This window comes from Heteronotia binoei, chromosome 21 (genome assembly GCF_032191835.1).
Source record: "Heteronotia binoei isolate CCM8104 ecotype False Entrance Well chromosome 21, APGP_CSIRO_Hbin_v1, whole genome shotgun sequence".
Lineage (NCBI taxonomy): Eukaryota > Metazoa > Chordata > Lepidosauria > Squamata > Gekkonidae > Heteronotia > Heteronotia binoei.
Window position 1 is genome coordinate 17,642,465 of NC_083243.1, and position 22,176 is coordinate 17,664,640.

Sequence of the window (22,176 nt, forward strand, 5' to 3'; positions counted from 1 at the left end):
AACCTTGATATAGTTCCACTTACAGGGCCCCTGTTTTCCCCTGTCCAATTTCCCCTCACATTATTATAAATCAATTGCTTAAAAGCCTCTCTATGTGCCTTTCTCCTACCCGTTATATCCAGGGTAGGCAAGATAACACAACATCACAGCATGCCATTCCAGGCTTGATTAGAGCAGTTTCGGGTTGCCAACTCTGGGTTGGGAAATTCCTGGAGCTCCTGGGCTGTGGCTTAGTGGAGGAGTATCAGCTTGGCATGCAGGAGGTCCCTGTTCAATCGCTGGCATCTCCAGTTAAAAAGCGCAGGTAGGAGGTGATGCAGAATTTCCAAGGTCCTGGAGAGAAAATAGAGAAATGCCTTCTCCAAGCTGGATGAGGCAGTGGGAACTTCAAGAGCCACACAATATGTGTGAAAGTCATATATGGCTCCCAAGCTGCAGTTTGGGCACCCCTGGGCTAAAGGTGTTTACAAAGCGGTTGTGATGACAACCCTCATCTACGGCTCCGAATCGTGGGTTTTATACCGTCATCACCTGCGACTCCTTGAGCGCTTTCATCAGCGCTGCCTTCGCACCATCCTCAACATCCACTGGAGTGACTTTGTGACCAACACTGAAGTTCTCAAGCGGGCGGAGGTTACCAGCATCGAGGCACTGCTGTTGAAGACGCAGCTGCGCTGGGCAGGGCATATTTCCAGGATGGAAAACCACTGCCTTCCCAAGATTGCCCTGTATGGCGAACTCTCCACCGGCCATCGAAATAGAGGGGCACCAAAGAAGAGGTACAAGGACTCCTTGAAGAAATCCCTTGGCACCTGTCGCATCAACCATCACCAGTGGTCTGACCTAGCCTCAGATCGCAAAGCATGGAGGCACACCATCCACCAGGCTGTCTCTTCTTTTGAGAACGCACGCATAGCTGGTCTTCTGGACAAAAGGAGATTGAGGAAGAATCGCACTGCTACAGCACCAACCCTAAATCAGACTTTTCCCTGCAGCCACTGTGGCCGGATCTGCCTGTCCCGCATTGGTCTTGTCAGCCACCAGCAAGCCTGCAGCAGACGTGGACTATTGCACCCTTCTTAAATCTTCGTTCGCGAAGCCAAGCTGAGAGAGAGAGAGAGGGGGGGGGGGGCTAAAGGCCTAGGCATAGGCTGGTTCTGAAGCACACGGGTGAATGAAGAAGCATAGGGCTCTGTGAACAATGAGCCCAGACTGTCCAGCGAGGTTGCAGAATCACTCAGGTCTCCAACTTCCAGCAGCTTGTTTGCTGTTGCTCCAAATCAGTCCTAATTAACAGGTGCTTTGTGACCCAAACCAGCAGGAGGCCCAGGGAACGAAGGCACAAATCTTCACCTTGTTTTTCAGGTGTCACCTTAGCGTCGGGGATATTCCATAGAAAGAAACAGAGTGTTTGTGAGCTTGGAGTGTGACGCCCTTTCAGGAAAGGACACTCTGTGCTGTGCTTTGTCCGACTGCTTGTTGTTGAGCGAAAATTGACGTTCTCCACACCCCTGGTGTCACCTGCAGGGCAGATCCGTTTTTAAGTGACGTCAGTCTCAGTGGATTGGGTTTGGCACAAGTGTGCCAGGGCAGCTGATCAAGACTCTGCCTTTGTGGTGGGAGCAGAAAGAGAGAGAAAAAAAGGGCTCTGTTGATGGGCACGTGACCTCACCTGGACTATTGTGTTCAGTTTTGGGCACCACACTTCAAGAAAGCTATAGACAAGCTGGAGCGGGTCCAGAGGAGGGCGACGTAGATGGTGAGGGGTCTGGAGACCAAGTCCTATGAGGAAAGGTTGAAGGAGCTGGGCAGGTTTAGCCTGGAGAGGAGGTGGCTGAGAGGTGATAGGATCCCCATCTTCAGGCACTTGAAGGGCTGACATATAAAGGATGGTGGAATTGTTTTCTGTGGCCCCAGAAGGTAGGACCAGAACCAATAGGTTGAAATTAAATCAAAAGAGTTTCTGGCTCAACATCAGGAAGAACTTTCTGATCGTTAGAGCGGTTTCTCAGTGGAACAGGCTTCCTCGGGAGGTGGTGGGTTCTCCTTCCTTGGAGGCTTTTAAACAGAGGCTAGATGGCCATCTGATAACGATGTAGATCCTGTGAATTTCGGGTAGGTATTTGCGGGTTTCCTGCATTGTGCAGGGGTTTAGACTAGATGACCCTGGAGGTCCCTTTCAACTCTATGATTCTTTGAATCTGCCCATCTTAGGGTTGCCAGCTGTGAGCTGGGAAATACCTGAAGATTTTGGGGGTGGAGCCTGAGGAGGGTGGCGCTTAGGGAGGGGAGGGGCTATAGCATCCAACTTGTAAAGTTGAGATCTAATTTGGTGTAGCGGTTAAGTGTGTGGGAGAACCGGGTTCTGATTCCCCACTCCTTGGTCTTGGGTCAGCCATTACAGAGCTGTCTTTGAAAGGGCAGCTCGTGGGAGAATTCTTTCAGCCCCACCCACCTCACAGGGTGTCTGTTGTGGGGGAGGAAGATAAAGGAGATTGTGAGCTGCTCTGAGACTCTGAGGTTCGAGTATATGGCAGGGTATAAATACAATATCATCATCTTCTTCTCCTCCTCCTTCTTCTCAACCCTGGGCCTCTTTGGTGGTCTCCTATCCAAGTCTTAACCAGAGCCAACCCTGCTTAGTTTCCAAGACCCTCCTAGTCTGGATTACTCAGGACAGGGAAAGCCTTATAATTGGACTGGGGGGTGGGGGTGGAGGGAAAACAGTCTCCAGTAGCTGTCAAAGAGGCAGACCTCTAGAAGAAGCACTGCACAGGGGTGGGAATTTACTCCTTGAAGCTGAGTGGTAGGTAGGCTGTTTTTGGAGGGAGTTGATCCCTTGTCCCACAGTGGGGATGAGTCTGGCCTATTGGGATCAGGTATTCCTTGGGTTACAGAGCTTGGATTAGGGAGCTTGGTTATTTTACATCTGGCTTCTATTCTGTATGAGATGTTCCCATTAAGCCTCTGAATCTCAGAGCCAGGAGGCAACGTCAGGGGAAGGCTATGCCCTGTGGTTGGCCCTCCAGAGAACTGATTGGCCACTGTGTAAGACAGGATGCTGGACTAGATGGACCACTGGTCTGATCCAACAGGGCTCTTCTGATGTTCTTATGAAGGCCTCGGCCTCTCTGCCCTGTTGTTGTCCCTCCAGAGGAACTGGTTGGCCACTGTGTGAGACAGGATGCTGGACTAGATGGACCACTGGTCTGATCCAACAGGGCTCTTCTGATGTTCTTATGAAGGCCTCGGCCTCTCTGCCCTGTTGTTGTCCCTCCAGAGGAACTGGTTGGCCGCTGTGTGAGACAGGATGCTGGACTAGATGGACCACTGGTCTGATCCAGCAGGGCTCTTTTGATGTTTTTATGAAGGCCTCAGCCTCTATGCCCTGTTGTTGTCCTTGCAGAGGAACTGGTTGGCCACTATGTGAAACAGGGTGCTGAACTAGATGGACGACTGGTCTGATCCAGCAGGGCTCTTCTGATGTTCTTATGAAGAACTCGGCCTCTCTGCCCTGTTGTTGGTCCATCAGAGGAACTGATTGGCCACTGTGTGAAACAGGATGCTGGACTAGATGGACCACTGGTCTGATCCAGCAGGGCTCTTTTGATGTTCTTATGAAGGCCTCGGCCTCTGTGCTCTGCTCTTGGCCCTCCAGAGGAACTGATTGGCAACTGTATGAGGCAGGATGCTGGGTTTGAGGGACCATTGGTCTGATCCAGCAGGGCTCTTCTGATGATCTTATGAAGACCTTGGCTTCTATGCCCTGTGGTTGGTGCTCCAGAGGAACCGGTTGGCCACTGTATGAGGCAGGATGCTGGACCGAATGGACTACTGGTCTGATGCAGCAGGGCTCTTCTTCCATTCTGTGTGTGTCCCTTTATTAATTCTGCTCCAGTTTTCTGTTATCTTATTTACTTAACTACCACAGTATTTGTTTAATGAACTGTTTCTGGTTCGCTGTTTCTAGGTTCTTCACGCCTCATATTTGATCATCCATCAGGGCACACACTGAGTAAAAAAGAGAGTTGCCTGGGAAGCGTTGGGTTCCCAATATCCAGGTGGTATAAGCAACACACCAAAGGGGTCTTAGCGTTTAAGCTAGGCAATAGAAAAACCGCTGTGTTCCAAATGGAAACATCTTGGAATATCTGGAATGGGTGTCTTGTGAAGACTGAACATATTTCTTGTCCTGTATCCACTTATTGCGACATCAGGCTTTATAGCCTTGTTGAGGTGCTGAATCTGATTTTAACACCAACGCTTCTTCTTGGCCCAAAAACTGTACTCTGTGAAATGTGCCCTTTCTGCCAGTAATGCACCTCATTTAGTTTTATCGTTCTGCTGTTTGGTTTTATTGTATTGTTTTAAATTTGACTTGTTGGTTTTTATTGTCTAACCTGTGTTGTGATCCGCCCTGAGCCCGTTATGGGAAAGGGTGGAATACAAGTTCACTAAATAAAATAAAATAAATAATAAAGTGTAGGCTTATTGCTGATTTGTATTATCAGCTACAGTCATTGGGGGGGGGGGGGCAAAAGATGATGAAATTATACTGTAGTATACACTGGCATGTGATTACACCTGTTGGATTTTGCGAATGACTGTTAAAGTGAGCTCCTGCATAAATTATTGTGTCCTTCCTGAGCAAAGTCAAAGATCTGTGAGCTGGAGGTTAGAAATCTGTGAGGCAGCTCATGCTAACTCAGCTTAGAGGGAACACTGCTCCCGGGGTGTCTCTTGTGGGGAGAGGAAGGGAAAGAGATTGTGAGCTGCTCTGAGACTCCCAGTGAAAAGTGGGGTATAAGTCCAGTCTCTTCTTCTCTTCTGAATGAGGGCAGACGATAACAAGCCCAGCCTTAGAGCAGCCCTGCCCACTTTTTAATAAGCTCCATGCGCTCCAAGAGAAGTACTGGTGAGTACCATGCCCCCCCCCGAACCCGTGACCACACTGAAGACCCAAAGAGTAAACAGTATACTGACTTTGATGGTCTGATGGTAGGGGTGCCAATCCCCAGGTGGAGGCAGGGGATCCCCGGTTTAGAGGCCCTCTCCCCATTTCAAGGTTATTAGAAAGCGGGGCAGGGGGGAAATGTCTGCTGGGTACTCCATTATTCCCTATAGAGACCAATTCCCATAGGGTGTAATGGAAAATTGATCTGTGGGTATCTGGGGCTCTGGGGGACTATTTTTTGAGATAGAGGCACCATAATTTCCACATAGCATCTGGTGCCCCTCCTCAAAACACCCCTCAAGTTTCAAAAAGATTGGACCAGGGGGCCTAACTCTATGAGCCCCCAAAGAAGGTGCCCCTATCCCCCATTATTTCCTATGGAAGGAAGGCATTTAGGAGTGCAGTCCCTTTCAGTGTGATGGCCAGCACTCCTTTTGGAGTTCAATCATGCTTGTCAAACCCTTGCTCCACCCCCAAAGTCTTCTGGCTCCACCCCCAAAGTCTCCTTTGAGAGCCAGTTTGGTGTAGTGGTAAGTTTGCGTACTCTTATCTGAGAGAACCGGGTTTGATTCCCCACTCCTTCACTTGCAGCTGCTGGAATGGCCTTGGGTCAGCCATAGCTCTCGTAGGGGTTGTCCTTGAAAGGGCAGCTTCTATCAGAGCTCTCTCAGCCCCACCCACCTCACAGGGGGGGGTCTGTTGTGGGGGAGGAAGATAAACGAGATTGTAAGCCACTCTGGGACTCTGATTCAGAGAGAAGGGTGGGGTATAAATCTGCAGTCTTCTTCTTCCTGACTCCACCCCCAACGTCCCCAGATGTTTCTTGAGTCGGCCTTGGCAACCCTGAGTAGAAGGCAGCTTCACATATATTGAGGTTGTCTGGAGCCTGAGTTTCCTCTGGCTGCTTTCCAAGGCTGAGCCCTCTTCTTTGCCCAGTGATTGATTAGAAAGGTCACCTTTTGAAAAACAGGGAGACGGGCGCATCCGTGCCGTCCCCGGACAGCAGGCAAAGCTGGCCGATAAGTCAGGCCCGTGGCTTGTTTGAAATAGATAATCAGCCGTCCTGTGAAAACACCACCCGTTTTTATTTCTGGCGTGTTTGCACATGGCGCACGCCTTGCGCATGAATAAAAGCGCCACCTGTTTGCCGCTGATAACTGCGGCTGGCGGGGCGCGTCTCAGCCCCCTTTCCTTCAACAGCAGACCACTTTTCTCATTGGGGGGGGGGGCTCTCCGACAGCTACGGCGCGACCTGCGTTTTGTGAAGACAGCTGCGTGGGCTGCTTCAATAAGCCTCCGTCGAATTTGTACAGAAGCCAGCCTCTTCTGCCTCAAGGGAGATAAGCTTGGGAAGTTGCTAAGGAAGAATAGCGAAGCGTTGTCATTTGGGGTAGGGGGGGCTTTCAGAGAGCTGGCGTTCCAGGGGCAGACAAAGGGTTGCAAATGTCAGAATTTCTTTTGGCTCCAGGAGCGAGGTTGTGCTGTGACAGGCCCTATACCCCGCCTGCTGGAATAGAGCAGAGTATAAATTAATTAATTTTTTCAAGGGCAGAAGATTGGGGCTAGGGGCACAGAATTCTCTGCTGGGTCCGGGCAGTTGTGGGAATCCTATAGCTCTTTCTGGATCCCCAAAAAGGTGACTTTCCAGGTTTGGGGGGAGAGGTAATCCATCCTGCCAGATGTGTAGTTTTTGTAAAGGAACAACCCTTCGCCCAGAGCTTGCGGTGCTGAGTCTGCCGCATGTGGTTTCCCCCACGGAGTTTCGGCCCACACAACAGCTTTTAGTGTGTGGGCCTGTGTGTGTGTGTCTGTGTTTCTGTGCATGCGTGGCCTGTGTAATTAGCTGTCAATTAAGGGTGCCATAGGAACCCGGCAGGCAAACAATGCATTGCTGCAAATGTATTATGAGATGCAGTTGAGTTAGCACAAATGGGATAAATTAGCAGACAGTTTTGTAGGGTGATTGATCGGGGGAGAGGGGGAGGGCTTGTAATTGGAAAAGTACTAGGCTGTGCAGCCCATCAATCCATAGTAAGAACATAAGAGAAGCCATGTTGGATCAGGCCAACGGCCCATCCAGTCCAACACTCTGTGTCACACAGTGGCAAAAAATTTTATATATACACACACACTGTGGCTAATAGCCACTGATGGACCTCTGCTCCATATTTTTATCTAAACCCCTCTCGAAGGTGGCTATACTTGTGGCCACCACCACCTCCTGTGGCAGTGAATTCCACATGTTAATCACCCTTTGGGTGAAGAAGTGCTTCCTTTTATCCGTTTTAACCTGTCTGCTCAGCAATTTCATCGAATGCCCACGAGTTCTTGTATTGTGAGAAAGGGAGAAAAGTACTTCTTTCTCTACTTTCTCCATCCCAGGCATTATCTTGTAAACCTCTACCATGTCACCCCGCAGTCGAGTAAACTTATTAAACTTATTGAGCAAAAATAGTTGGCATTCTTACCTATAACTGAAATTCTTTATGTAAAGCTTGAAGAAGCAAAAAGCGAAACAGGGAAAATTAGTACAAACCTGTTGCACGATGGATTGATGGGCTGCACAGCCTAGTGAATTCCTTGCTGGACACCTTTGTTGATATTGAACGGACTGAACACTATTTTATTTCACCGGAACGTTCCCAATCGAGCTACAACACGTCTGTGTGAGATAAAGAGGGACTGGCGTTCTGGTGCAACCGTTCCTTATGTTGCACAAAAAAAATCTTATGTTTGTTAAAATTAATACATGAAATTATTTTCCTATTCTGGACCAATTCGTATGATTTTCTGATAGAGGCTGGACTTCACGGCAGCTTTTGCTTCAGATCACCTTACCTCGGTTTGCCGTGACTCTCTTTTGTGGTTGCACTAATCCCCAGCTGGGAGCAGAGGAGCCCTGGTTTGGAGGCCCTCCCCTCGCTTCAGGGTCATCAGAAAGCCACGGCAGGGGGGAGGGGCACTCCGTTATTCCCTATGTAGACTGAGTCCCATAGGGTATAATGGAGAATTGATATGTGGGTCTCTGGGTGGGCTGTTTTTTGAGGTGGATGCACCAAATTTGCAGCATAGCATCCAGCACCCTTCCTCAAAACACCCTCCAAATTTCAAAAGGATTGGACCAGGGGGTCCAATTCTATGAGCCCCTAAAGAAGGTGCACCTATCCTTCATTATTTCCAGTGGAGGGAAGGCATTTAAAAGACGTGCGGTCCCTTAAATTTGATGACCAGAACTCCCTTTGGAGTTCAATTATCCTTGTCAAAACCTTGCTCCTGGCTCCACCCCCAGCGTCTCCTGGCTCCACCCCCAAAGTCCCCAGATATTTCTTGAATTGGACTTGGCAACCCTAAGTGGGGGTTCAGAGCCCATGTCTTACGCATGCAGAGACAGCGTTTACTACAGCACCACCCAAGCAGGGAAGAGGACTGTGCACGGCTGGCCTTTCCACTAGGCAAACTAGGCGTTTGCCTAGAGTGCCAGCAGCGTGGGGGCGCCGAATTTGGCCCTCCCCATGCCATAGACAAAATGCTAGTTTGCTTCTTCCTCCACCCATCTGCCCGTTCCCCTCCTCCTTGCTTGCCTCTACTCGTCCTCTGCTCGCCCGCCCTGCCTCCTCCCGGCTTATTCCCTTCATCCTTTCACCTGTCCCTTCTCGTCCTCCGCTTGCCCACCCTGCCTCCTTCCTGCCAATTCCCTTCATCTTCCCACCTGCTCCACCTCCTCTGCACCCCTTCTCATCCTCTGCTTACTGCCCTGCCTCCTCCTCGCTGATTCCCTTAATCCTACCGCCCATCCCACCACCTACCCTTCCTCCGCTCGCCCGTCTTGCCTCTTCCTCGTTGATTTGTGGACTCTACTCGTGGGTAGGCATGGCCACAGGTCTACTCGCAAGTAGGTGGCCACCACGGATCTAGTAAGCAGCAGGCCGGGGGACTCAGGAGTGGGGCAGAACTGTGCTGCCTTGGGCGCCAGAAGGGCTCAGACCGGCTTTGGGGCTGTGGGCAGTGCCATAGCAAGGATTTTAAAAGTGGGGGGGGGGCTTTTGAAAAGTCAGGGGGGCACTTTTTCCCATCCACTGTGGGGCTTTCCTATCCACTGTGGCTAGAGAGCCAGTTTGGTGTAGTGGTTAAGTGTGCGGACTCTTATCTGGGAGAACCGGGTTTGATTCCCCACTCCTCCACTTGCACCTGCTAGCATGGCCTTGGGTCAGCCATAGCTCTGGCAGAGGTTGTCCTTGAAAGGGCAGCTGCTGGGAGAGCCCTCTCCAGCCCCACCCACCTCACAGGGTGTCTGTTGTGGGGGAGGAAGGTAAAGGAGATTGTGAGCCGCTCTGAGACTCTTTGGATTGGAGGGTGGGATATAAATCCAATATCTTCATCTACCTCACAGGGTGTCTGTTGTGGGGGAGGGGAAGGTAAAGGAGATTGTGAGCCGCTCTGAGACTCTTTGGAGTGGAGGGCGGGATATAAATCCAATATCTTCATCTACCTCACAGGGTGTCTGTTGTGGGGGAGGAAGGTAAAGGAGATTGTGAGCTGCTCTGAGACTTTTCGGAGTGGAGGGCGGGATATAAATCCAATATCTTCATCTACCTCACAGGGTGTCTGTTGCGGGGGAGGAAGGTAAAGGAGATTGTGAGCTGCTCTGAGACTTTTCGGAGTGGAGGGCGGGATATAAATCCAATATCTTCATCTACCTCACAGGGTGACTGTTGCGGGGGAGGAAGGTAAAGGAGGGAGGGGTGGAAGGTAATTCTCACCGTTAGTAGTGCCGGCGTTTGGTCGACCTGCCTCGCGGCACCCATTAAGGCAGGTCGCTGTCGTTTCCCGCCGACTCTTGCTCCCAGGACTCCTCACTGGATTCTTCTATGGTGGTAATATCCTCGTCAATCGCCAAGGAGGTGGCGACGGCGCCCCGACTGGGCTCCTTCGAGCGGCTGCCCTTCTTCTTCTGTGCCGTGGAGGCCGGTTTCGGCGGCGTCGGGGTTGGGGTGGTTGGGGTCCCCGCATCGGAAGCATTTTCGGGCGGTGGCCGAGGGGGTCGAAGTCATAGGGCCTCGCTTCCCTTCGGCTTTGCCGGGAGAGGGGGTTGTCTTCCCTCCCTTCTTACTCTGCGGCTGCCGCCGCATTCCGACGTACTGGAGGTCCGTCTCTACCTCTCCCGCCAGCTGTATCCAGCCCACCAGGGTGTCCGGCCTTCCTTGGTGGTAACACCGGTCGAGGATGTTTGCATTCAAGCCGTTCTTGAAAGCGGTATATTTCATTACTTCGTTCCAACCCCGGGCTGCCGCGCAGAGTCCCATGAACTCGGTAGCGTACTCGCGGGTGGTGCGGTTGCCTTGCTCTATTCTCTGCAAGGCCGCGATGGCTTTCTCCTCCCGTAGGGGATCTCCGTACTGTCGGAGCATCGCCTGTAGGAAATCGGCCACCGTGGCTAGTTCGGGCTTTCTTCCCGTGTAGAGCCCCACGTACCACTTCCGAGCTGGCCCTCGTAGTTTGGAGGCGATGTGATCGACCCGGCTTGCTTCTGTGGGGTAGCCCGCTCCCCAGTGCGTGAAGAACGTGTTGCACTGGATTGTAAAGTACTCCACTTCGTCCCCGTCCCCATCGAACGTGATTTTCAGTTCTCTGTTCCCCCCCCCCCCCCCGTCGCCCCCGGCTGGGGCGATCGGGGCCGGCAGAGCCGGGGCGATGGGTCCGCCGGGTGGTGGGGGCGGGGGGCCCGCCGGCGGCCCGGCTGGCGGGCCAGCGGGCGGTCCGGCCGGGGGTCCTGCCAGCTGCCCGGCCGGGGGTCCAGCGGGTGGTCCGGCCGGCGGACCGGCAGGCGGTCCTGCTGGGGGCCCTGCCGGAGGTCCAACTGGGGGGCCCACTGGTGGTCCGGCCGGCGGCGCTCCCCCACCGGGGGGACCTGCGGGTGGTCCTGCCGGGGGACCTGCGGGCGCTCCTCCTCCCGGGATCTGGCCCGCGGGTCCGGCTCCCTGTAGGGCGCGTATTTGGTCGCGTATCGCCCCCAGGTTTTGCTGCATCTCCTCGGCCATCAGGGTTCGGGATGCGTGGACCTCGTCGTGGATCTCCTTCACCCAATCGAACAGTTCATTGCGTAGGGTCCGGATTGGGTCCCCCCCGCCGTAGGTGCCGAGCCCATCATCTCTTGGCTCGTCTCCTTCGTCCTCTCCGCTGCCCGTGGCGAGGATCCGGTAGCGTTGCTCCGCGGCCTCCATAGCGGCCGTAGACTTCCTCGGGCTCCAGGTTCGGGGCGGGAAGGCATCAACGGAGAACGGCGCTGGGACCTTCAGCTTCCTCCTCGCCCCCGTTACTTTCGGGTCGAAGGGTTCCTCGTCTGGTGGAATGTTGGGCTCTCCGTTGTCTGGGGCCTTTGCCGCCATTGGGCCAGGTTGCCAGTACAGATAAGTCCAAATACAAATGATTACTGTTATAATGTCAGGACTTGGATGAACTTCAGTCGAGTCCAAGACTTGTTACAAGTTAAGACTTTATTGAAGAACGACAGTACCAAAGTAACGAAATAACAGTAATGGCGACTCTGAGCAGTTGGTTACATTTTATGCCCACAGCAAAGCACAATAAAGCAATTATTCACACGGTCTCAAGCAACTGTCTGTATTCCCAGAGTTCGTTATCAGAAGGGAGGATGCTCCCTTGGTGCGAAGGCCAAACGGCCTGTCTTCAAAGGGCACCTGTGGATGTTAAGCAGAGACTATCTGTCACCTATCCTGGCCGCCCTAAATAGTTGGCATAGCAATGGGGCCAGGGTTAATGACCGTTATTAAGCCTTCTAAATTACAATATGGAGTCAGTGTGGCTAAAGCAAGCAAAGCAAAAGTTACAAGTCCTGACAGTGAGCTGCTCTGAGACTCTTCGGAGTGGAGGGCGGGATATAAATCCAATATCTTCATCTACCTCACAGGGTGTCTGTTGTGGGGGAGGAAGGTAAAGGAGATTGTGAGCTGCTCTGAGACTTTTCGGAGTGGAGGGCGGGATATAAATCCAATATGTTCATCTACCTCACAGGGTGTCTGTTGTGGGGGAGGAAGGTAAAGGAGATTGTGAGCCGCTCTGAGACTCTTTGGAGTGGAGGGCGGGATATAAATCCAATAACTTCATCTACCTCACAGGGTGTCTGTTGTGGGGGAGGAAGGTAAAGGAGATTGTGAGCTGCTCTGAGACTTTTCGGAGTGGAGGGCGGGATATAAATCCAATATCTTCATCTACCTCACAGGGTGTCTGTTGCGGGGGAGGAAGGTAAAGGAGATTGTGAGCTGCTCTGAGACTCTTCGGAGTGGAGGGCGGGATATCAATCCAATATCTTCTTCTTCTCCTCAGAAGCTTTCTGGGGTAGGGGCAGAAGCTGGAGGTTCTGAAAGTGGCCAAGTCCAGCCAGCCAACCCTAGAACTTTGGAGTCAAGAAGAGATTGCACCTTGCGTGCAAGCAGAGGGGTTTCCTTCCACCTCCCTCTCCCCTACCCCGGCACTTTTCAGCCAGCATTCATCTCCCTCCCCAACATTCACATGGCTTCCTCCGCCTCCCTCCTCTCCACCTGCTGCTTTTGCTGCTGCAGTGCACTGGGCCATGCTCAGTTCACCCGGCTCTGCCTGCTGCCACTGCTTCACTGGCTCGACCATGGCGAAAAGAAAAAGACACACAGAGTGTTGGACTGGATGTAGGTTGCTACCTGGCTGCTTCCCTCACACGTGGAAAGCACGCGCAGCATGATTACGTCACCTGCAAGTGACCTAAATGCGCCGGGCACGTTGGGCATGATCATGTCATCTGGAAGTGACATAATCGCACCGGGCATGTTGGGCGCAGTTGAAACTCTGAGGGGGCGGGGCTCCCCCTGGCTAATCCTGTGCTGGTGGGTTGGAGGCCCCGAAATTGTGCGAAACCGTGGCCCTAGTGGGAGGCTTGGAACCCTACTTGGATGGGTCATTGGCCTGATCCAACATGGCTTCTCTTTATGTTCTGAAGAGCAGAGGTCCATGAGTGGCTATCAGCCACAAGGTATAGATGGAACACTCTGTCTGGGACAGTGATGCTGTGTCTTCTTGGTGCTTGGGCGGCAAGAGTGGGAGGACTTCTGGAGTTTTGGCCTTCTGATGGACCTCCTGATAGCACTTGGGTTTTGGCCATTGTGTGACACAGTGTGTTGGACTGGATGGGCCATTGGCCTGATCCAACATGGCTTCTCTTATGTTCTTATGTCTGGGACAGTTATGCTTTGTATTCTTGGTGCTTGGGGGTCAACAATGGGAGGGCTTTTGGATTTCTGGCCCCACTGGTGGACCTTCTGATGACTCCTGAGTTGTAGTCACTGTGTGACACAGAGTGTTGGACTGGATGGGTCATTGGCCTGATTCAACATGGATTCTCTTATGTCTGGGACAGTTATGCCCTGTATTCTTGGTGCTTGGGGGTCAACAATGGGAGGGCTTTTGTAAGTAAGTAAATTTTTATTTATACCTCGCCCTCCCCGCCAAGGCAGGCTCAGGGCGGATTTCTGGCCCCACCGGTGGACCTTCTGATGGCTCCTGAGCTTTGGTCACTGTGTGACACAGGGTGTTGAACTGGATGGGCCATTGGCCTGATCCAACATGGCTTCTCTTATGTTCTTATGTCTGGGTCAGTGATGCTCTGTCTTCTTGGTGCTTGAAGGGGCAACAGTGGGAGGGCTTTAGATTTCGGCCCCCTTGGTGGACCTTCTTATGGCACCTGGGTTTTGGCCATTGTGTGTGAAGGTGTGAAAGGGGCTCAGATCTCAGTAGACAGTCCATCTTTCCCAGTATGGCCCTGTACAACAAATCCATTGTTCTTATCGGGACTTCTCATCTAGGCAGGAAAGATCATGCAGCCTTGTCCAGATTGGCAAACTGACTTTGATCTTGGCTTTGCCCTGAACTGCCTTGTAGATTCCAGACTTCCTGGGCTGATTCTCACTTAGCTTTTGCTGCGCCCTGTGGATTGGGTTTCTATTTTGGGGTTTGGAAATTCCTGAAGATTTGGGGATGGAGCCTGAGAACGGTAGGGTTTGCTGTACAAGCCATAAGACTTCGTAAACATCTAATTGATAAAAACGTTTAAATGTTTATGAAATATTTTAATTTATGTTTTATAACTAGAAATGGAAAATGAAATTTTTATAATATTTTGTATTGAACATATGAAGCTGCCTTATACTGAATCAGACCCTCGGTCCATCAAGGTCAGTATTGTCTACTCAGACTGGCAGCGGCTCTCCAGGGTCTCAAGCTGAGGTTTTTCACACCTACTTGCCTGGACCCTTTTTAGTTGGAGATGCCAGGGATTGAACCTGGGACCTTCTGCTTATCAAGCAGATGCTCTACCACTGAGCCACCGTCCCTCCCAAGTATTGTGCCCAAGTTCAATCATATATCCTGGTATTTTGGGGTTTTTTTAATGCAACTTGTTACCTGTTTTCTTTCTCTTTGGATGTGTCTCTGACCATATTACACTTGACTTAACTTGATTAAATAGGACTTGGGGAGCTTTGAGACCAAATTGCAAGAGATTTCCAGGTCCCACATGGAGGTTGGGAACTCTGTCAATCTGTACCCATCTGTGGGCTTTTTCGGTAGCTGGCTCATTCTTTGAGGAACAGCTTTCTGGAATTTCTCAGGAAGACATCTGCTTTGTCAGAGTTTCAGAAATTATGTAAGGCTGAACTAGTTAAGCAGCCTTTTTCTGTGAACCATTAGCTTCTTAACAACATAAGAAGAGTCCTTCTGGATCACACCAATAGTCAGGGGTGAAATTCTATCAGGAGCTCCTTTGCATATTAGGCCACACACCCCTGATGTAGCCAATCTTCCAAGAGCTTACAAGACTCTTTTTTGTAAGCTCTTGGAGGATTGGCTACATCAGGGGTGTGTGGCCTAATATGCAAAGGAGCACCTGCTAGAAATCCACCCCTGCCTATAGTCCATCTACTCTGGCATCCTGTCTCACACAGTGGCCAACCAATTTCTCTGGAGGGCCAACAACAGGGCACAGAGGCCAAGACCTTCCCCGATGTTGCCTCCTGGCTCTGGGAGTCATAGGATTAGTGCTTCTGAATGTGGAGGTTCCCCTCAGTCACCATGGCAAGTAGTCTTTGTTAATCAGCATCCTCCAGGAATCTATCTAATCCCCTTTGAAAGCTGTTTATTCCTGTGTCCATCCTCTGGCAGCGAATTCCACATTTTAATCCCTCTTTTAACAAGATTTGTTCCATGTCTGTTGTCTTACATTTAGTAATTCTTTAGAACACATTGTATTCCATTTGATTTTGCTGTAAGCTGCCTTAGGGTCTTTATAGGAGAAAGGCAGGCAGGGCATTTTTTGTAGCAGGAACTCCTTTGCCTATTAGGCCACACCCCTATGATGTAGCCAATTAACTTGCTGACCAGATGGAGGCAGCAGAATTCCGAATATGCTTGAATTTGTGAAAGATTATGCTTGGATTTGTGAATATTTTCTATACATACACCGCAAGTTTTGCAAGATGCTTCCTGGAGAAAGGACCTGGTAGTCTGAAACGGGCTTTACTCTGCTAGCAGTCCGTTGGAGCTCTTTTCTGGACTTATGATGTTTTGAACTATTTGCAACATGGTGTGTATAAATATGCACATGCGGTATGTAAAATTCTGAGGTTGCTGAAATGCACTCTTTTCCTTGTATGCATTATATTTTGTAATAGCATTTTTCATAGAGGGCTTTTTTTGTAGCAGGAACTCCTTTGCCTATTAGGCCACACCCCCATGATATAGCCAATCCTCCTGGAGCTTACAGGGCTCTTAGGACAGGGCCTACTGTAAGCTCCAGGAGGATTGGCTACATCAGGGGGTGTGGCCTAATATGCAAATGAGTTCTTGCTACCTGATTTAGGCAGGTAAAAGCCTGACATGGCTTGGGACTGGAATGTCTACTCCCATGCATTCCTGCCTAGAACATAAAATCACAGGGGAAGGCTCTTCTACCTGTCCTACCAAATAAAGGAGCTCTTTTTATGGGTCCATGAGACAGGGCCTTTTCCATGGCAGCCCCACAATTCTGGAACCTGGCCCCTTCATTATCAGTCTTTAGGAGGCAACTGAAGACAATTCTGTCTATGGTTGCATTTTGATTGTTGGTGCTTTTATTATTGGCCATCCAAGCCAGAGTTTTTAAACTGATTTTTATGGATTTTATAATGGTTTTTATTGCCTTTCTCAAAAATGTTCTATTTGTACTGTAAGCCCACCTTGAGTCTATTTGAAATGCGATAAATATATTTGAAATGCACATCTGAGAACTCATTGTTACATGGATGGCCTGTGAGCAGCTGTTAGGAATAGATTTTTCCCCCCAAATAGGGTTGCCAAGTCCAATTCAATAAATATCTGGGGACTTTGGGAGTGGAACCTGGAGACTTTGGGGGTGGAGCCAGGAGATATTGGAGGTGCAGCCAAGAGCAAGGTGGTAACAAGCATAATTGAACTCCAAAATGAGTTCTGGCTATCAGATTTAGAGGGTCCGCACACCTTTTAAATGCCTTCCCTCCACTGGAAATAATGAAGAATAAGGGCACCTTATTTGGGGGCTCATAGAATTGGGCCCCCAGGTCCAAGACTTTTGAAACTTGGAGGGCATTTTGGGGAGAGGCACTGGATGCTATGCTGAAAATCTGGTGCACCTACCTCAAAAAACCAGCCCCCCCCCAAATACCCATGGATCAATTCTCCATTATACCCTATAGAAATCGGTTTCCATAGGGAATAACGGGGTGCCCAGGAGACATTTCCCTCCCCGTCCCTCGCTTTCTGATGACCCTGAAGTGGAGGGAGGGCTCCCACCTGGGGATTGGCAACCCTACCCCCAAACTGGATCAATTTAACACACTCCTTTCTTCTTTGTGTTTTGTTGCCAGTTACCCCTGAAGCGATCGGGTTCCTCTCGGCTGTTGGGGTCTTCATCATCCTTCTCACCATCTTGTTTCTCTTCATCAACAAGAAGCTCTGCTTTGCAAACATAGGGGGTTTCCCCTGCTTGGAACAACGGGGGAAGAGCAAGAGCTATCGAGAAAGGTCTGGGGTTCATGAGGGACTTGGTAAGCACTTCGGTATTCTAGCTTTTCCAATGACTTCTGAAACCTGTCCTCAGGCTTTGATTTGGATCGGGGGCCCCTAATCGTTTTGAGCCTGCAGGCTCCTTTGGCATTCTGACACAGCATGGTGGACCCAGCTACAGCATGGCTGCTGCAGGAGGCGGAGCCAGTCACAAAAATGGCCGCTGCAGGAGGCGGAGCCAGCCACAAAATGGCTGCTGCAGCTCAACTTCAATCGCACAGTGTAAATCCTTTTGTTGTGGTGGCAGATGCACAGTGAAAAACTGCACAGTCAATCAGACCTCCAGTGGCCAATCAGAAGCCTTGCTAGGCAAAAGTCGCACCTGGCCACACCCACTTTCTAAAAACGCTTGACTGATGTCAGGAAAGGTGTTACTGGGTGCCATTCTGCCCTCAGGCACGATCTTGGGGACCCCTGATTTAAAGATTAAGATACGTGTCCTGTTTCTGGTGTGACTTGTATGCCGAAATTTTAATTACTCTGCTGTCCCTTGATTCCAAGAGTCCCATCTTATTTGGCTGGACGGTGATTGTACTTGCATGGAATATAGTGGATGTAACATGGATACTGTTTTAAATCTTTATTCCGATCCTTCTGGGGGTTGCCTCTGGGAAACTTCTGGGTCTTCCCGCTGAACGCTTTCTGCTTGGTGAAGGGCGCTATCCTTCGGGCTGTCTGGCTTTGGGTTCGCTAGCAAGGGCCAATATGGAAGAGCATAAAAAAGGGACTCCTGAGTCCTAGATGTGTACTTTTGGGGTTCTCATCCCTTCTGATGAGCTTTACCCAGGTTCATCTGGGGGTACGCCACTATTTTATACAAGTTTCTTTCAAGCCAGGATCCCAGAATGTCAGACCGGAACCAATGGATTGAAATTAAATCAAAGGAGTTTTCAGCTAAACTTCAAGAAGACTAGGGCTGCTAAGCCCCCGGGCCTGGCGGGGTTTCCCACACTGCGGAGGTTCCCAACCTGCCGCCCCATATTGGGCCAGCAGGGGGAACCTCCCTCGACGTTGCCACCATGATGATGTCACCTGGAAGTGATGTCATTGCACCAGCAACGCCGCGTGCCGACTGCTCTAGGCGTTTCCAGTAAAACTCTATGGTTTTCCCAGACGCTCTAGCAATTTAGGAGGGAAAACATTATGGCACAATAGGTACCATAGAGGTTTCCCCTCCCAAATTGCTAGAGCATCCGAGAAAACCATAACAATTTCCCCAGAAATGCCTAGAGCGGCCAGCGCGATGACTTGACTTCCAGGTGACATCATCGTGCCGCACGTGCATTGTGCGAAAAAAGTCCCTCGCTGGAGACTGCGGGGGACTCGGGACCCCTAGGAAGAACTTCCTGACAGAGCAGTTCCTCAGTGGAACAGACCTCCTCGAGAGGTGGTGGGATCTCCTTCCTTGGAGGTTTTTAGACAGAGGCTAGATGGCCATCTGACAGCAATGCTGATTCTGTGAACTTAGGCAGATCATGAGAAGGAGGGGAGGAAGGGTTGCATCAGTGCTTAGTTCTTGTAGCCCTGTATTACATGACCAGGGAAATTGGAGTCAGGTAGCAGAGTGGTAAAGCTGCAGTACTGCAGTAGGAGCCCTCTGCTCACGACCTGAGTTCGATCCCAGCGGAAGCTGGTTCAGGTAGCCGGTTCCAGGTTGACTCAGCCTTCCATCCTTCTGAGGTCGATAAAATGAATACCCAGCTTGATGGGGGGGGAGTGTAGATGACTGGGGAAGGCAATGGCAAACCACCCCGTAAAAAGTCTGCCGTGAAAACGTTGTGAAAGCAACGTCACCCCAGAGTTGAAAACAATTGGTGCTTGCACAGGGCACTACCTTTACCTTTACCTTTTAGCAGTTTTTTTTCTATGGCCAGTTTTGGTCAGTGATCCTTTTTTTTTTTTGGCCATCTTCTGGGAAAGGAGCAAGGATGTATGTGGGGCGGGGAGGTATTAGTGAATTTCCTGCATTGTGCAGGGGGTTGGACTAGATTACCCTGGAGGTCTTTCCAACTCTGCGATTCTAAGTTACGTCCAAATTGTCATGTCTGTGCGCGCCAAGGACCAACGAATGGGTGAGTCATACTGCAGGTAGAAGTAAGGTAGTACTTTGGGTCAAAATCAAGAAATGAGGGTTTGCAAATGCTTGGAGAATCTTTGCAGAAGATCGAAACTTTGCACAAGACCGAAACATCTGAAACTGAACGTTCGGGGTGTCAGTGTCTCTCTTCTTTTGAAGCACAACGCATTTCTTTTGGATGCAGTCCACTCAGCTGTTCTGCAAAAACTGTGAGTGGCAAATTAGAAGTATGAGCTGTGGGCACGCATCCCTTAGCCTTTAGATCCAAGTGAACGTTGCCACGGGTGAATGGATGGATTTCCAGTCATGAAATGTGACTTTCTCACCTCCTTCACCCTGTTGCATTTCGAAACGCCCCCGAGATGCATTTAAGAGTGCAGTGGAAGAGGAGGGGGGGAGGGGGTTGCAGTCCGTGAGCAGAAATCCTTCAATTTGTGTAAACACTCCATTGGATCCCAGTCATGAAGTCCAGAACATCTGCTTCATCTACTCTTTAATCAGGTTGTGCACCAACAGGACAAACCTAGAAGAATCTTCTTGTATTTTTTTGTGCGTGAGTGTGCATGTGCACACCTGGAAGCAATGGTGACTTCTGGTGATCCCTACAAGGGCATAGAGGACATTCAGAGAAGTGGCATGATACATCCTACCTCTACCTCCCGAATGCTGGTATTCATAAGAGAACGTAGGAGAAGCCATGTTGGATCAGGCCAATGGCCCATCCAGTCCAACTCTTTGTGTCACTAAGTGGCCAAAAAAACCCAAGTGCCATCAGGAGGTCCACCCATGGGGCTAGAAGCCCTTCCACTGTGCCCCCCCCCCAAGCACCAAGAATACAGAGCATCCCTGCCCCAGACAGAGAGTTCCAACAATACGCTGTGGCTAATAGCCACTGATGGACCTCTGCTCCATATTCTTATCCAATCCCCCCTTGAAGCTGTCTATGCTTGTAGCTGCCCCCACCTCCCGTGGCAGTGAATTCCACATGTTAATTACCCTTTGGGTGAAGAAGGACTTCCTTTTATCATTTCTAATCCGACTGCTCAGCAATTTCATTGAATGTCCACAAGTTCTTGTATTGTGAGAAAGGGAGAAAAGTACTTTTTTCTCTACCTTCTCTATCCCATGCATGATATTGTAAACCTCTATCATGTCCTTGGAGGTCTCCCATCCAGGGGTGGAATTCTAACAGGAGCTCCTTTACGTATTGGGCCACATACCCCTGATGTAGCCAAGCCTCCAAGAGCTTACAAGGCTCTTTTTTGTAAGCTCCAGGAGGATTGGCTACATCAGGGGGGCGTGGCCTAATATGCAAAGGAGGTCCTGCTAGAATTCCTTACAGGGCTCTAAGTACAGGGCCTACTGGAAGCTCCAGGAGGATTGGCTACATCAGGGGGGCGTGGCCTAATGTGCAAAGGAGGTCCTGCTAGAATTCCTTACAGGGCTCTCAGTACAGGGCCTACTGGATGCTCCAGGAGGATTGGCTACATCAGGGGTGTGTGGCCTAATATGCAAAGGAAGTCCTGCTAGAATCCCACCCCTTCTCCCATCCAAGTACTTGCCAGAGTTGACCCTGTGTAGCTTTTGAGATCCGGCAAGATGGAGCTTGCCTGGGCTATCCAGGTCAGGACTCTGCTTGTCTTTGACATCAGCAGCTGTCCGCCAGGGGAAGTGTGTTTTTTTTCCAGGCATGATGGGAAAAGCCTTGCTTCCTTTTTTTTTTTTGCAAATTGGGCATGAGAACATAGCTGTTCAGAACATCGGCAACCCTTAAAGAGAGTTGTTCGGTGCACACACTTGAGTTGGGTTGAGTGGCCAGATGGTTAATGCACTCCGCAAAGACCCGATTGGGATCGAGTTGCAGTTATTATCTCTCGAGGTATCCGTTTTCGAAGGCTTGTTCTTGTGGTTCCAGGTACCAGAGCCGGCTGGGGACAAAAACCCAACAACAACAGGCGATAGCGATCGCCCTGTTTGCAAGCTTTCGGAGGTGTGTGGGTGGCTGCTAGGGGAAACAGAAGAGCGGTCTCAGATGGTCTTGGTCAGATCATGCAAGGCAGGTCTTGCATTCATAATTGGTATTCAGAGTGTACCGAAAGGAGGCTTGGGTAATGCAACTTTTGTCTGCGTCTTGTATGAATCTTGCGTTTCTGCATTGTATTCTGTGCAGGCAGGTGCCAGCTATATGTCAAGACCAGAAGTGAGCAGGACCTGCTGTTGGGGCTGGTGAACTAGGGAACACAAGAAGCTGAGCAGCCCGTACCATAGAGCTTTCCTCCCAAATTGCTAGAGCGCCCGGGAAAACCGTAGAGTTTTCTTGGAAATGCCCAGAGTGGCCAGCGCACAACGTTGCCGGTATGATGATGTCACTTCCAGGTGATGTCATCATGCTGGCAATGTCACATGAGGATCCCCCCGGTGGGTTGGGGACCTCCAAAGCGTGAGAACCCCTCCCCCACTCGGGAGATGGGCAGCCCTACCAAACCCCCCGGGTGTAGCCAATCCTCCAAGAGTTTACAGTAGGCCCTGTACTGAGAGCCCTATAAGCTCTTGGAGGATTGGCTATATCAGGGGTGTGTGGCCTAATATGCAAAGGAGCTTCTGCTACAGAGTGAGCCCAGCTTATAATACATGGATTAATACAGGCATGAATCCATGCAGGGCTTTTTTTGTAGCAGGAACTCCTTTGCATATTAGGCCACACCCTGCTGATGTAGCCAATCCTCCTGGAGCTTACAGTAGGCCCTGTAATAAGAGCCCTGTAAGCTCTCGGAAGAAGGACTACATCAGGAGTTTGTGGCCTAATAAGCAGGAGTTCCTGCTACAACCCCCCCCCCTGAATACATATGTATAGATGCATCTATGAATTCATAAAACAATACAGTTATGGATATCTGAATATGCTTTGGATAATTGGCCATTCATCAGCAATGACAATACTAACAGCGTGTTTCTGGACCACAAGTTTGAAACATCCAGAGAACCAGTTTGCTGTAGAGGTTAAGTGCGCAGACTCTTATCT

General features: G+C 50.4%; 1 protein-coding gene and 1 non-coding gene across 2 annotated transcripts in view; one reads left to right on the top strand and one right to left on the bottom strand.

The window, feature by feature from the left end:
- SYT16 (synaptotagmin 16) overlaps positions 1 to 22,176 on the top strand; it is a 171,417-nt gene that overhangs the window by 71,026 nt on the left and 78,215 nt on the right. The window contains exon 2 of the mRNA XM_060262871.1: positions 16,879 to 17,058. Coding sequence (XP_060118854.1) covers positions 16,879 to 17,058 — 180 coding nt within the window. The remainder of the gene's footprint in view (positions 1 to 16,878; positions 17,059 to 22,176) is intronic.
- On the bottom strand, positions 14,263 to 14,329 carry TRNAI-GAU (transfer RNA isoleucine (anticodon GAU)). The gene has a single exon. It is a non-coding gene; the product is annotated as a tRNA-Ile (tRNA).